Consider the following 14,960-nt stretch of genomic DNA (forward strand, 5'->3'; position numbering starts at 1 on the left):
CCGGGGGAGCTGGCTGGAGGGACCCCCCCAGGGCCATGTTGTCTCTGGCCAGGGGCAGCACCCAGGGTGAGAAAGGGAGCTGGAGGGGGCCTCAGCCACCAGGTGGAGCCCTTGGACTTTCCTGGAGGGTGGAGGTGGGGGAGGGGAGGTGCCGGCTCTCCCAAGAGGACCTGGCCCGGCCTGCTGGGTGCCTGGGGCAGGCCTGGCCCCAGGGGAATCGCCACCTCCCGAGGCTGCCTGTGCTCAGGTTCCAGGGCCAACTTTGTAGGCAGACTGACAGCCCTGGAGTGCACCCTGTCCTGCCACCTGGGGAAGTGACTTGGCCATCCCCTGCCTCAGTTTCCTCACTGTGAAGGAAAGAGAGCCCCTTTTGGGGGCCCATCCTGACTCTCACTTCCACCTTGGCCTTCCGTGTGGACTTGCATCCACGGAATAACTAACGTCCCCCAGCCGCGTGTCAGTGTTGCTCGGGGCGCTGAAGTGGGCTGGCTCCTGCCACCAGCGCAACAGGCCCGGGAGAGACTCTCCAAGGCCCCTCTACTGGGCAGCCCTCCAACTCCCCAGGAGGGCCAGGTGTGCCCTCTGTGTGCCACCCTCTCCTCCTCCCATCTTCCTCGAGCTGCTCACATCTCACCCTCCCAGAGGGCAGGGCGGGCAGCTTCAGCTTGGAATCCCCACTGGATTGGCAAACAGTGGGTGCTCAATGAATGCCCGATGAACTAATGCTGAATAGGACTTGCCTGCAGGCCAGGAGTAGCCACCTGGTCACGGTAGTCTGGTGGCCTTCAAGGCAGGGGACAGCCCAGGGCTTGGACCTGTGGTCCCCTAGATTTACACAGGCCTAAGTGGAGCACTCTCCATGGTGTTTGCCTCCTGTGAGCATTCTGGAGCCCAGCTCTTGGCCAGGACCCACTGGAAGGGTCTGCCCTGGCCTGGAACAGCTTGGCCTGTACCCCAGGAAGGGCTGTTGGCCGGGGGAAAATGTGCAGGCTTGAGTTTTGAGGGATCCCTGGCGGCAGCAGGGGCCCGGGCAGGAGAATGGCTTGCTTACAGGAATACTTAGGATGGTTTCCAGCTCAGGTGAGCAACGATGCCCTTGGAGTCCCTGGCTGGGGCTGGGGGACAGGCAGACCCTGTGACATCCCCATTCCTTGGATGTAAGGTTACCAGGCAGAGGCCCCTGATCACACGCTGAGCCAGCCCTGTGCATGGCCACTTGTCCTACCTGCCGGGGAAGGAACAAGGCACCCGGTCTGTGACAACGCCCTCTGAGCCCTGGCTCATGTGGGTCTAGGACTCTGGCTCCTGGATGAGACTCAACCAGCCAGGGTGCGGAGCCTGCCCTTCACAGAGCAACCTGCCCCAGAACAATGCTGCATGCTGGCCTGGAGCTCAGGACCAAAAGGGCGACAAGTTACAGGCCGCCTTCCCAGACACAGCCAGGGCCAGTCCCTGCGATCACCTGTGCAGACGGACTCGGGTGTGTGATGGGATCCGCCAGGGAAGGGGGAAGCGGGAGGCCCAGGCTGGTTGGGGCCCAGCCATCTGCTCACAGCTCGGCTCAGCCAGCGGAGGCCTGAGGGGAAAGGGCCACTGGGCCTGTGGGCCAGCCAGTGAGGAGAGACGGGCTGAGGACAGGCCAGGGCAGAGTGGACATTCTGGTCCCTTCCCCCACCCTGTGTCTCCATCCTTGGCTCTTACGTTATCTCAAATGATCTGGGAGTTACTCTCCTGGTCTTTATTAGGGGCCATTTGAAATCCTTCTTGGAGGGAGGAGAAGCTAAGTAAGAGGAGCTGCTACCCAGGCCTGGCTCGGGAGACCTCTGTGATGGGGAACTGGGGTCAGACAAAATCAGTCTCTTCCTCAGGCTTCGGGGTGGAGACCCAGGCGTGGCCGCCCCTCCCCCACCCCAGATCCACGACATGCTCTTCTGTCTCCCCATTTCACAGATGAAGCAGCCAAGCTCCAGAGCATCCCATGCTTGCTCCCAGTGGCAGGTAGCAGCCGCAGCTGCAGGCCCGGCCTGGGCACACAGCCCCACATGCCGTGAGCTCTTGCCACCTTGGGGCAGGTGGGCAGAGAAAGGTCCACTTGTACGTGATTGTGATGCTTTTGATTACCTGTGTGGACCACGGGGGCACTAGCCGTGGGGATCTGCATGCAGAGAGCCAACAGTAGTGATGCGGGGATTTGCGACTACAGGGCAGGCGGGTGTCCCAGCCCCTCCTGGCGTTGTTCAAGGGTCAACTGTAGCTATTTATTAATGTTTTTATTGATTTCAGAGAGAGGAAGGGAGAGGGAGAGATAGAAACATCAATGATGAGTCATTGATTGGCTGCCTCCTGCACGCCCCCTACTGGGGACTGAGCCCGAAACCTGGGCATGTGCCTGACTGGAAATCGAACTCTGGTCTCCTGGTTCATAGGTCGGTGCTCAACCATGCAGCCTGGGCCAGCTGCAGTTAGAGAGCGCTGGGCTTAACCCTGACTCTGGCCTTCAGTGGCGGGTTGTCTCCTCTGTGCCTCAGTGGACCTGCCTTAAAAGTGAGGATTGAAGCTGATCTCCTGGGGTTCAGGGGGAGCTCAATGAGTTACCTGCATTAAGTAGGACAGCAGCTGGTAAACGGCAAGGACACAAGTGTGTCTCTGAGGGCCTTTGGGTGTTGGGGACAAGGAGCCCGGACCCCAGGGCAGTTGGACAGAGGAGAGCGGGCCCTGCACTCACTGGGGTTTGGGGCTCCCCAGGTCCAGGGTGACCTGGGTCAAGGTGCTAATAATGACCACCCTGCCACACAAACTTGGGTCCCCATGAGGTGAGTGCACAACATGTGCAAGGTCGTTTGGAGTTGGGTCTGGCAGGCCCAGGCTGACCTGGCTACAGTGTGTGGCTCACGTGGTGGGTGCAGATTTCATGTCCAAACCAAGCTCTAGCGGTCACCACCTAACTGTCCACAGGAAGGGGGTGAGAGGTAGGGTTCTGTCTCCACACGGTACCAATGGCCCCCTGAGGCTGGCGCTCCATCTGCTGAGTGTGGGCAGGTGTGGGCTCAAGAGCGAAGCCCAAGGAGGCGGCCCAGGCCCAGCAAACCCCAGGGCCTCCAGGACCTCACAAGGGCTTCCTGTGGTGACGATGGGCCGGACAGGCCACACAAATGGGGAGACACGGTGTGAATGGAAAGTGGTCATTGCTTTAATTCCTGCCAGGATCTGACACATCTGCCCCGCCCCACCCCGCTGCCGGATCCCTGACTGCTCGTCACCGTGATCGTTTACAAAAATAAATATGAAAAAAAGCAGCAACTCTTTAGTGATCGTGGAATTAATCTGACAGTAATTACATATGTTTAAGCATCTGGCATGTCTCCTAAATTGCACCAAAGAGTCTGGAAGCACTTGGTTTGGTCTCGGAAGGAAAAGGGAAGGGGACGAAGGGCCCAGTGCCCCGAGGGCCGGGCTGGAGCGGAGGGCCGGCCTCCTGCGGCCTCACATTTCCGAGTCTGCATACATCCCGTTGATTAAATAGTCCACCTGCGTGTAGCCCTTCTTCTTGTAGCTCTCGTAGGCTTGCAGGGCAAACAGAACCATGACTGCGAAGAAAAGGGCCACCCCCAGCAAGAGCACCGCCAGGAGCGCACTTCTGTTCACCGAGGTCAGGGGGAGGGGCTTGGTGGTGACCACCAGGTACTGGCCTTGGGTGCTGAGCTGGCACGAGTCTGTGGTTGGCATCTGAGGTTCCCCTGAGCTCCCGGATGTTGGCCTGGTGGAAGCAGTACCACCTGTAGCCTCAGGCTGCACCTGCTCCGGTGTGGGGGGCGTGCCTGGCCCCATATCCCCCCGTGGAGGTGAAACAGGACTTGGCGGCGTTGTGGGGGACGTGGCCTCCACCCCAGGTGTGGGGCTGGTGTGAGGTGCAGGAGCTGGCACTGTGCTGGCAGCTGGCCCCTCAGCCGGTGCCTTGGTGGCTGTCACCACCGTGGTGGACGTGGAAGCCACGGAGGAGGGGGTGGGTTCTAGGGTTGTGTTCACGAGAGGCGGGGTGGGCCTGCTTGCCACGTCTGCCACGGGTCGGGTAGTGGGCAGCTGGAAGGTGGGGCCTTGCGTGGACGTGTTAAGTGCTTGGGGACTGGTGGGGGGCGTGGGACTGGCTGTGGAGTGATGGGGGCTGTGCTTGGCAGGGCTCTGCGTGCCCGTGGGGCTGCCGGCACTTGCCGTGGTGGCGGCAGCAGTGTCATTGCTGGTGGTGGCAGCAGTCTGAGTGCTGGTGGCCAATGTCGTCAGAGGTGCTGCTCCTGGCAATGTGCTATTTCTGGGCAGCTGGGCAGGGGCTGTGCTGAGGGCGGCCGTGGAGGGCAGGGCTGGCTGTGTGGATGCCTGGGAGGGCGGAGTGGGCGCTGTGGAGGCCGCGAGGTCAGGGGAACCCACCGCAGTGGCCGAAGCACCCGCGTCGGGCCTGTGTGCGCTCCCTGCCGAGGCTCCTGCTGTGACCGGAGAGCTGTGGTTGGCTCCCGGAGTCCCTCCGGCTAACGGGACGGGAGAGGGTGTCGTCACTCTTTCAGGTGTTTTCTTAAAGGTGCTGTTAGCCGTTTCCCCGGGTGCGCTGTTTGAGACTAAATCGCCCTGCGTCAGGTTGAGGGCCACGGTCCCTTAAAGTCAGAAGAGGGAGAAAGAGATACGATCACCAGGCTGGCGGCTTCGCTGGCCCCGCGCCTCGGCCCAGGGCCGTCGGGAGGCGTCGGCTTCCCCCACCGCCTCGCTGCCCGCAGCCCCCGCAGACGCAGCCAGCTCTCGGCCCTAAAACTGCTCTGCCCTTTCCAACCCCGAGCCCGTGGGAGGCTTAAGGGCTGCACTTCATCCAATTCCCCGAACAGCAGATAGAGCGAAAGCCTCACGTCGCAGGTGTGACCGCCCATTAAACTCTCAAACACGCCGGTTGCGGTTCCGTGGCAGGCAGGCCGCCCGGCTGTCCCCGCTGCGGGAGAGCCCTCGGCTCCGAGGCTGCAGCAGGAATTCCCGGGGTGGGCGCCCGGCAGAGTGGGAGCGCGACTCAGAGTCTGCGGGCTGCGTGGGTGATTCCCCAGCAGAGACTAGGTTTCTGAACGAAGGAGATTTTGCAGGACGAAGCAGGTGACCCTCTCAGGGCTCCGAGGCCCAGCCCCGGTGGGGGCTCCGTACCCTTGGTGGGCCTGGAGAAACTCAGCCTGACAGCCCTTCCCAGCTCGGCCCTGGGGAGCTCTGGGGCTCCCCACTCCCTGGCCAGGCCTTGCAGACACCCCTCGGGCTGAGGGTGCTCTGGGGCCACTGTGGGCCTGTCTAGCAGTCACCCAGCTTTCTCACTTACCTGGATCCTGGGATGCCACCTGGCTTTCAGAGAAGGGTAAGGAGGAAATGCAGGCGAGCACAAGGGCCATCCACATCTTGTGGGTGTGCCGGGAGCAAGGCTGGGTCCCTGAGGCTCCCAGCCAGCCTCTCTCAGGCTGCTAACGACGCCCAGCTACTGGCTGAGGGATCTGTGGTCAAGACACAAGGTATCTGGTCAGTAACGCACAGCCGGGCCTGGGGCCTGGGGTGCCCCCCCAAGCCAAGTGCCTCAACCAGGCCCAGGAAGAGTGCCACGTGTCTCGGCCACGTGGTCTAGTGACCTGACCACTGTGATGGTTTAAAGCACTTCCTGACCCAGTTCCACTCTGAGCCTCAACTCCTGCAGTACCCCCCACCCCACCCCAGAATTCAGAGTCTGCAAGAGCAGTGGAGAGAGCGCCAAGGCATTCTGATCACCACGGTCGGCCAAGTCTTCCTCAACTTGTCCTGTGGCCCACTGTACCCCTGTGCACCCGCGAGGGCTGACCATGCCCTTCATGTGGAGATGCCACTTAGCCAGGCAGCGAATCAACCATCTATCCACCAATCCATCGCCCAGTATTTCGAGGCAGCGCACTTGGGACAAAAAGGTGAAAGCCACACGGTCCCCTCCTCCAGGAAGCCTGCCATCTAATGGGGGACAGAGGAGAGAGGTCACTGCCACTGCAGGCTGGTGCAAACACAGGGCGGAGGTGTGACTCAGAGCAGGAAGCAGGGAGGAGATGGCACCTGGCAGCTCTTGAAGGGTAAGTTGGAGGCTGGTCCTCTGGGTGGCTGGGCGAGGGTGGGGGAGGACAGGGTGCTGCAGGGACCCAGAGGAGGCATTTAACTCAGGCAGGTGGGTGGGGGTGCCAGGGAAGGTTTCCTTGGGAAAGCGACACCTGGGCCGTGCTCTAAAAGACAGATGTGATCCACCTGCTGGGAGGCAAGTGGGAGGAAGCAGCAGATGAGAACAGCAGGGCCAGGGGCCAAGGGACAGCGTGGTGAGGCCGGGATTAGGCTAGAGCAGGGGGCCGCCAGGTGGTGACGGGGGGCAGATGCCGGCAGGCGGGGATGAGGCGCCGGGAGGCTGTGGGACTCGGTACGGGGGCGCCACTGGGAGAGACGGGGCAGGCTGAGAGCCTGGCCGCAGAAGCCCAGCTGCCTGTGCGGCTGAAACTTCTCAGGTTTGGAAAGTTACGCAGCCCTACGAACCACAGATTTGCATCTGTCTTCTAGAGAGCAAAAGCACTCTTTGTTTTGACAGACGAGCGGGGGTGGGGTGGGGAGAGAAGAAACAGACACCATCATGAGATGGAAGAGCCGAGACGAAAGTCTGGGGCACAGAGAACTCGCACTCCCATCAGCCGAGGCCGTGCAGCTGGGCGCTCAGTAAATGAATGTATTTAAACAGCCCTCTCCGGCCGGTCACATCGGCTGAATGCGTGGCCCTGAGCCTGAGCCTGGAGCTGGGGTCCGCTGCGCTGGGATGAGGTGCCAGGGGCTTCCTGAATGCATGCCAGGCCTCAGGCCCTCTGATGTCCCCTTGCTACAATCTCTAGAGCAGAGTTGGCAAACTTTTCCTGTAAAGAGCCAGGTGGCACCCTCGCTGGTTTGGCTCAGCGGTTACAACGTCGGCCCAAGGACTTGAAGGGTCCCGAGTTCGATTCCAGCCAAGTTGCCAGCTTGATCCTAGGCCCTGGTTGGGGTGCGTGTGGGAGGCAACCAATCGATGTGTCTCTCTCACATTGATGCAAAACAATGGAAAAATATCCTCGGGGGAAGATTAATAAAGAAGAGCTAGATGGCAAATATTTCAGACTTTGTGGGCCGTGCAGCCCTGCAGGATATGTACACGATGGGTGCGACTATGTCCCAATTAAACTTTGTTTACGAAGACAGGTGGCAGCCAGGACTTGGCGCATGGGCTCTAGCTCACTGACCCTGCTCCAGCGTAAACTTCAGAGTCCCTGGGTCAGGGAGGAACTGATGCCATGTGCCCGATGGAGTCCCTTCTGCCGCCTCACCCTGGAACAGCAGCGGACCATGTCCCTCCGGGTCCTGGGACAGGTCTCCTCCCAGGGCCCCTTCTGCTACGTGGCACCTCCTTTACCCCCAGCATCAGTGAGGTCTGTGCACGAGAGGGGCTCCCACCAGTATTGTGGTATCGCGACACAGGCCGAGAATCCTTTGTGGTGACCGACATCTGTGTCACAGAAACAGATGAGGGCCACAGACGACCACACGGCCCCCACCTGTCCCCGCCCATGGACCACCTTCCTGGAGGACCTCAGGAGGCAGAACCTCTGGCACGAAGAGCCACAGACTGGGTCGCTCCTGGATACTGGGAGGCTCGGCCCTCTGGGCTTGGCGGGCTTTCCTTTCCCCTCGATGCTCCCTGAGCTTGCAGAGCCCCCTCGGGGCCTCAGGCACTCACCAGAGGCAGGTGCTCAGGGCGTGCTCCCGGGCAGGGCCATGGTCCTCTTTGGAGAGCTGCGGGCTTGGCGCTGTGTGCTTGCCAGGTGAGGTCTGGCTCTGCAGGAGGCGAGGGCAGCTGCAAAGAGCACTCCCAGGCCACGGCATGCTTTGTGGAGCGTGTGGGACAAGGGCAGACGCTCCACTCTGGCGACAGTCGCATCTAGGGTTTAAAAAGAGTAAACACTCCTCAGGAAAAGGGGGTTGGGGACTGACACATCCAGTGAGGAGGGAGGCACTGAATAAGCAGCGTTCAACAGATCATTACACCGGGAAAATGATACTATGTATCAGAACCCTCCTGTCCCAGCTCCCCATGTAGCACTTCCTACTGCCAGAATTGCGTCCAAGGAAGCAAAGAGATCTACAAAGATGTTCACCACAGTGTTATTTATAATAGTAAGGGAATGATTGCGTAACATATGGTCCCACCCATATATAAAATACTGTGGCAGCTGTTAAAAAATACACAAATTTCTACTTATCGACATGAGAAGATGCCCAGCATATAACATGAAGTGAAAGAAGCAGGTCACACACAGTACACGCTGTGATCCTGTTTTGCTTAAATAGGCACATGTCAAAGGGTCTGGAAAGATTTATACCAGAATGTTATTAATGGTTATCCCTGGGGAATAGATTTACAGGTGGTTTTCATTTTCTACTTTAGATCTTTTTTTTTTTTAAAAAAAAACACAAGCGTGTATCACTTTAGGAAAAGGCTTCTGAAAGGCTCCAATGAAAGAAAACAGTGTGTGATTTTCTTCAAGTACTTTGAGCTGCCAGGCACAGGAGGCCCACCTGATACAGGTTCACACGCAGATTTTAATAATGTAGAGAAACATCATGATTTACATGACAGGAGATGCGCTTTCTCTAGGAGCCCACCTAAACGTCAGAGGAATCCGGGAGTACAGCAGTGATGCAAAGATAGTAACCAGCACACAGGATCCTCGCATTGCTGGATGGTTAATGTAAGCTCCGGGCATCAAGGAAACTCATCCCCTCCTACAGTGGCAGATACCAGTAGGGGGTGGTGCCCGAGGACCACCATGGGCCCCCTCCCTCACACAAATGCCCACGCGTACACACACATGCATACATGCACAGGCACACACGTGAGCATGGGGTCACACTCGTGTGCACACAGCTGCACGCATATCCATGCATGCACACTGCCACACGTATACATACGCAGTCATACCCATGCACGTGTGCAAACAATCGCACACAGTTACGCAAGGCGAGTACACACACGGAGCGCTTGAATAAGGCTGTACCCAGAAACTTCTGCGGGATGCCATCGCTGCTCATTCACTCCCAGCCCGTGGGACGGCTGGTCACTCCCACAGAACCGGGAATTGGCTGCCGAGGAGAGTCAAGAATAGGCCCTGGTTGTGCTGTGACCTCACTTCTCTGGTATGGCCCTGCCTCCACTTTCCAACAGCAAATTCTAAATGTCAGGATAAACTTGTGGGGACCTGTGCTAATCTGGTAAGTTGACTCACAATATCAAACCATTGACAAGATTAGAAATAACCGTTTCCCCTGCAAAGGCTTCAGTGAACCTTAAAAGAGGGTCTGGCCAGTTATTCTCATTACTATTTGGAGACTAGTCAGATCAAGACCTCAGACTACAACAGATGGACAGTAAAGAGGAGGGAGGGAAATAAGAAAGAATGAAGTTAGTATTAAGTGGGAGACCAGGGCAGATGGAAAGACAGGAGGTTAGGCTGGTGCTGTGAGTTCCCCTTTTTCAGGGGTCAGCTCCTCACAAGTTCTGCAAAGAGGCGGCACCCCCACAAGCCAGGCAACACCCCATCAAAAAGGCAGCCCCACAAAGCCCTTGGTGTCAACTCAACTCACTGATCCTGTTCGCGCCCTTGACCTCATGATGCCTCTCAACACCTCCCATCTCCGATTTCTTGTGGCTTGATTTTAAACTCTTTATGAACCTATTTGTTATATGCAGGGTGCTGTGTACAAGTTACATGAAATCAGACTGCAAATTGCTTAATTCCCTTCTCTGGCTCACACGGGTTCCTAAGATCCAACACACGTAATCCTCAGGCTGGTAAGACTCATTTATCAGCAGCGGTAGGAGCCCAGTCCCTGCTCCAAGCTGGAGAAACTATACACACCAAGGAGCAGGGACTGGGAAAGCAAACACAGGGCGGACCGCCGATACCTCTCCCAACACGGCACCTGGCTGGACTTTGGTAGCAGAACCCAAGGAGCACAGGCTTGCAGTTCTGTGTATATAGACATTGTCCTGTGGTCCAAAGGATGTGTCCCTGTGGCAGATGGGAACCGGAGGGGTGGATACTGTCTTAATTACATCGCTTGTTTCCGGGTTTCTAAAAGTTTGGGTGTCACAGTTAAATGCTGATCCAGGGCCTAGACTTTGTTGGCAATGTGGGTAAATTAGACATTACTTTGCCCGTTAGGGAAGCCTGGCATATACGTGGAAAAGTCTGTATTTTAAATATCTTCCTCACTGATTTCATGGAAACCTTAGAGATGCTTCCTTTGGGGAGAAAACAAAACGTTATAGGCAGAATTTTACTTATGTTTTATGGCAAACTTTGTGGATGTTGACTCTTCATATTAGCCCAGCAGTTAAATGCACACACTAAGCAGCCATCCAGACTCATGTCGGGGGAGGTAGGCACGGAGAAGGAAAAGCACCCCCCCTCCCAGGTAGAAGGGGCCTGGGGGAGGTCTGGGTCACCTACAGGGCCAACTGCTTCTGTGAGGGCAACACTTCGTGGGGCCCAGCCTTGCCCCTGGGGGGCCCGTCAGTGCCCCACCCATCCGGGAGGGTCCCTATGTTCCCGGCCTTGGCTCCCAAACTGGAAGACCTGGGCCTCTTCTCCGTTTTAGGGTCTCCTGCCTCTCTGGCCCCCCCATCCACGCTCCTTAGGAGCCTCAGCCCCCAAATGACTCCGGTTTCTTCCTCTCCCACTCCTCGCCACTGTGGCCGAAAAAGGGACCACGAACTAAACCTGACAAGCTCAGGGGAGGCCCGCACGGCAGGCCCTCCAAACTCAGAGACCGAAACGAAAGTAACCGCACAGGATGGTCTGAGCATAAAAACCCCCAACTAAGAGCGGTTGTGGCGGCAGTCGCAGCCTGGGCCCCTACTTCCCTAGACACGTTACTTCAAGCGAGCCTGTCTATTGTCTTTTCACACCCAAGGCGGTGCCTTCAGAGTGCCAGCCTGATGTCCTCTGCAGGCCCCTCGGGCCACACCCACCGCCCCACAGCACAGAACCCCTTCACCGTTACCTGGCTCCCCAAACACTGCCTATGTGCCCTAAGTGGTCACTAACCATCCTGCACCCACCGACGGAAAAGTAGGTGTCTGTTCAGTCCCAGAGGTTTCCTCCACTTTGCTAACACCAGTGAACGCCCTGTGACCCTCCTTAAGTTTCCTCCTTTAAGCTGCAAAACGGCCATTCTGCAGAGCATTTTCTCAGCTGGAGCTGCTGCTCCCCAGCCCCTGCCACGAGCCTGGAGCTGCTGCTCCCCAGCCCCTGCCACGAGCCTGGAGCTGCTGCTCCCCAGCCCTCGCCACGAGCCTGGAGCTGCTGCTCCCCAGCCCCTGCCACGAGCCTGGAGCTGCTGCTCCCCAGCCCCTGGCACGAGCTTGGGGCTGCTGCCTGCCAGCCCCGGCCGTCGTCCGGCTCAAACGCACACAGCAATGCTCGCAGGTCTGCACCCTCCCAGCGGGAGCCTCCAGTCCTCGCCATCTCGCCCTCCGCCCCGTCCGCGGGGTCCCTTCTCCCCCCTCGGCCTCTCGCGCCCCCATTCATTCCCGGGCGCGCCCCCCGCTCAGCCCCGAGCCGCCCGGGCAGCCGAGGCCACAGCACCCCGCACGGCGCGCAGGCCCCTTACCCGGCGCGGCAGGCCCGCAGCGGCCGGCGGCCCTCGGACGGCGGGAGCGCCCGCGGTCGGCGCGGGGACGTGGCGGGCAGAGCAGCCGAGCGGCCGAGCAGCCCGCGGCCAGAGCTCCAGCAGCCGCCCTGCCCCGCCCAGGAAGTGACGTCACCGGGGCGTGCGGGGTGGGCGGGGCGTCGCGGCCTCCGCAGGCACTGAGGTCCGCTAGGTGGCGCCAGGCGCAGCCGGATGGGCGTGGTTTGCATAGACCACGCCCACCCCCGTCCACGCGGCCGGAAGTCGCTGTTCCAGACGGGTCTTTGGCGGAAGTGGTCGTTGCCAGGTCTCCGCCGCCTTGGGTGCGGGCGCCTCCCGCCAGCGACCCGAGTGCGGGGCCTGGGGCGGGGCCAACTCAGCTGCACCCCAGAGGGCCGCGCTCGAGGGGCGACCCCCCACGTTCCTGCCCTCCTGCCTCGGACTGGCCGCAGCCCTCGTAGCCACAGCAGCGCCGGCAGCTGCGTCGCCGGCTCCGGGCCTGGCTCGGTGAATTCATCGCCGCAGGAGCACGTGCGCTGCTTCGCCCCCACTGTAGAGACGCAGAAACGGAGACTCGCAAAATGTGTTTTGTAGCCCCGCCGGGCGTGGCTCAGCGGTTGAGCCTCGATCTGGGATCCAGGAGATGGGGGTTCGATTCCCCGCCGGGGCACATGCCCGGGCTGCGGGCTCGCTGCCCAGCAGGGGGCGTGCGGGAGGCGGCCCATCAGTGACTCTCATCATCGGTGTTTCTCACTCCCTCCCTCTCCCTTCCTCTCTTTGAAATCGATAAAGAAATATTTTTAAAAATGTATTTTGTAATTGTAAGGCCTGGGATCACAATGGGGGAGCGCAGTGCAGGGTTTGGCTTATTTCAAGCGTATGTAACCTGGACGCACAAGAACACTGGACAGGGCCTGCTGACGCCAAAGACAAGCCTTTTACTAAATGCCTGGGATGTGGCTATGGACCATGACCTTGCCCGGTTCAAAATTTATGATCGGATCACCCTGCGAGGTTGCTTTCCTTAGAAGCTCTTTTTCGTCCAGGCCTGGGAGTACACCAAAGGCTTTATTCTCAGACAGTTTTACAGCCTGTCGTGGGGTCCTGGGCCAGGAAACTAAACCAGACATAGAACACTGAGGGTGGCTCTGCTGAGCGACGGGCCCCACCAGTGCTTGGGGCTGCGACAGGGAGTTGGGGTCAGGAGAATGAATGGGGGCACAGAGGCAGAGGAGGGGGAGAAGGGAAACCGTGCACAGGGCACAGAGTGCAAGGTGGTGACTATTAGAGGTGTCCACTAAGAAATGTCCAGACCTATAAAAACTTTTTATGAGTTCATTTGAGCCAAACTGATGACAAACCGTGGGGCCCCAGGCAGCAGATGCAGATACCCCGGGCTCACGGCTCCATCGGGAGCTCTGAGCCGCTGTCAGGAGGGGCCCCACGCGGCCTCTCCTTCTCTGCTCTGAGCTCCCACGCTGCGGCGAGGCTTCAGGAAACTGCCCCCTGTTGAGCTGTGGTGAGGTAAAGACTACACACACTATTCGAAGAGGAGTAGAATATTCCTCTTCCCAGCTGCACAGCTCTGTGCGGCCACATTTTCTCTATGGGCTCCAACCAACGAACATGTTGCAAGAAATTGAGTGCAGAACAGATAGGAGAAGACAGACATTAAAGAGATTTGTAAAAATTTAAAACGGCGTTGCGCCTCACATGTTGTTTTGGTAAACACAGCTCTTTTTTCATGGCATGTTATTTGCGTTACTACGCAATGGGCTTATTGTTATTTTTAAGTGAATAAATAAAGATTTCTCAGTTTTAATTTCTAAAACGGTACATATCAATAGATCAAACCCTTAGAGAGTCTTGGGACCCTGAAAACAACTCTAAGAGTGTAAGGGGCCCTGAGACCACAGGTTTGGGACTCAGGGCTCTACACGCTGTGCTCCACCTCCCTTGGTCAAGCTCAGCCTCGCCCCTGACTTCCCTGCATCTGTTAACTCCTCTCTGCCTTTCAAGGGTCTGTTTTGAAACTCAAAGGCCAAGAACTAACTCCCTTTTGTTCTGTACCTGGCCTGCGCGGGGATTAGCCTGGACACTTCCCTCAGCGCGGCCCTCAGTGTGGTCACCATCCCCGGACCTGCCTGCAGCCCCGTGGCACAGAGCGCACGTGGGCCTGAGAGTTACTCCCTCATTACCTTAGGGGGTGGGGGTGGGGAGAAGAGCATCAGGCTTCATGGAGTCCAGAAAACAGTTTTGTAACATTTAATGAGATGGAAAAATGCTCTTGCAATTAATTTTTTTCTTTTTTTTTAAAGCAGGCACAGGCGCATTCTGGGCCCATGAGCTCTGCATGTCTCCCGTCTGGAAGGTTCTCCCTCCAGACGTCCTGTGGACCCCACCTCCCTTCCTGCCTGTTTTTGCTATCTGACCATCCTGCCTTCTCCTGATCCCCCAACCCTGCTCTACATTTCCCTTTTTTCTATAGTTCTTCTCACACATTATACAATTTATTTATTTATTACATTGGTTACTTATTATTGGTTTCCCCGCCCCCACATGAAAAGTATACACTCCATGAGGTCAGGGGTCTTTGGCATCCAAAGCTTCTAGAAAAGTGCCTGGCATGTAGTAGGTGCTCAATAAATATTAGTGAGATAAACCAATGAACGGTGAATAAATGTCCGGTTGATATAAAAGGAGAAACATTCATCCATGTTGGTGCCTGTGGAGCACACAGGAGCTGTGAAGTCACACGCCGCCCTTCGTCGGGTTCTGATTGGAGCCCTGACCTCCGGGTCTCTCTCGGTGTCCAGCCCCACACCCTAAATAAAGCCTGGCCCTGGGTGGCTCTCGTCGGTGCTGCCCTGCCAGGCATGCCAGAGAGACCCACGGATGTGTGCAGGGGGTGAGCTGCACTGAAAACTGGGCGGTGGCTAAATGTTATTTAGAATGGTTGAGTAAACTGTGGTATAGCCATAAGAGAAATTGTTAAGCAGCTACTGAAAATGATGTTTTTTTATAAAAAATATGTTTTAATTGATTTATTAGACAGAGAGGAAGAGAGAGGGAGAGAGAGAAATGAGATGAGATGAGAGAGAAACATCAATCGGCTGCCTCCTGCACACCCCCTACTGGGGATTGAGCCCAAAACCTGGGCATGTGCCCTGACAGGGAATCGAACCCGTGACCTCTAGGTGCATGGGACAACACTCAGCCCATTGAGCACACCA

At 57.8% G+C, this 14,960-nt stretch overlaps 1 protein-coding gene across 2 annotated transcripts; it reads right to left on the bottom strand.

Annotated features, from left to right (window-relative positions):
• Nucleotides 1–3,483: 3,483 nt before the first annotated feature.
• Nucleotides 3,484–11,769, bottom strand: C11H11orf24 (chromosome 11 C11orf24 homolog). 2 transcript variants are annotated; one of them, XM_087822448.1, is made up of 4 exons: nucleotides 11,710–11,769; nucleotides 7,775–7,975; nucleotides 5,339–5,507; nucleotides 3,484–4,643 (listed from the first exon to the last, which is right to left on the bottom strand). In XM_087822448.1, exons 3-4 carry the CDS (start codon nucleotides 5,412–5,414, stop codon nucleotides 3,484–3,486), a joined length of 1,236 nt encoding a protein of 411 aa, XP_087678574.1. In that variant the 5' UTR covers nucleotides 5,415–5,507; nucleotides 7,775–7,975; nucleotides 11,710–11,769. The 2 variants fall into 2 exon arrangements, with proteins under 2 accessions (XP_087678574.1, XP_016068913.1); XM_016213427.2 differs by lacking the exon at nucleotides 11,710–11,769 and having other exon boundaries at nucleotides 7,775–9,333.
• Between the last annotated feature and the right edge of the window lie 3,191 nt (nucleotides 11,770–14,960).

Source organism: Miniopterus natalensis, chromosome 11 (assembly GCF_054644295.1).
Source record: "Miniopterus natalensis isolate mMinNat1 chromosome 11, mMinNat1.hap1, whole genome shotgun sequence".
Taxonomy (NCBI): domain Eukaryota; kingdom Metazoa; phylum Chordata; class Mammalia; order Chiroptera; family Miniopteridae; genus Miniopterus; species Miniopterus natalensis.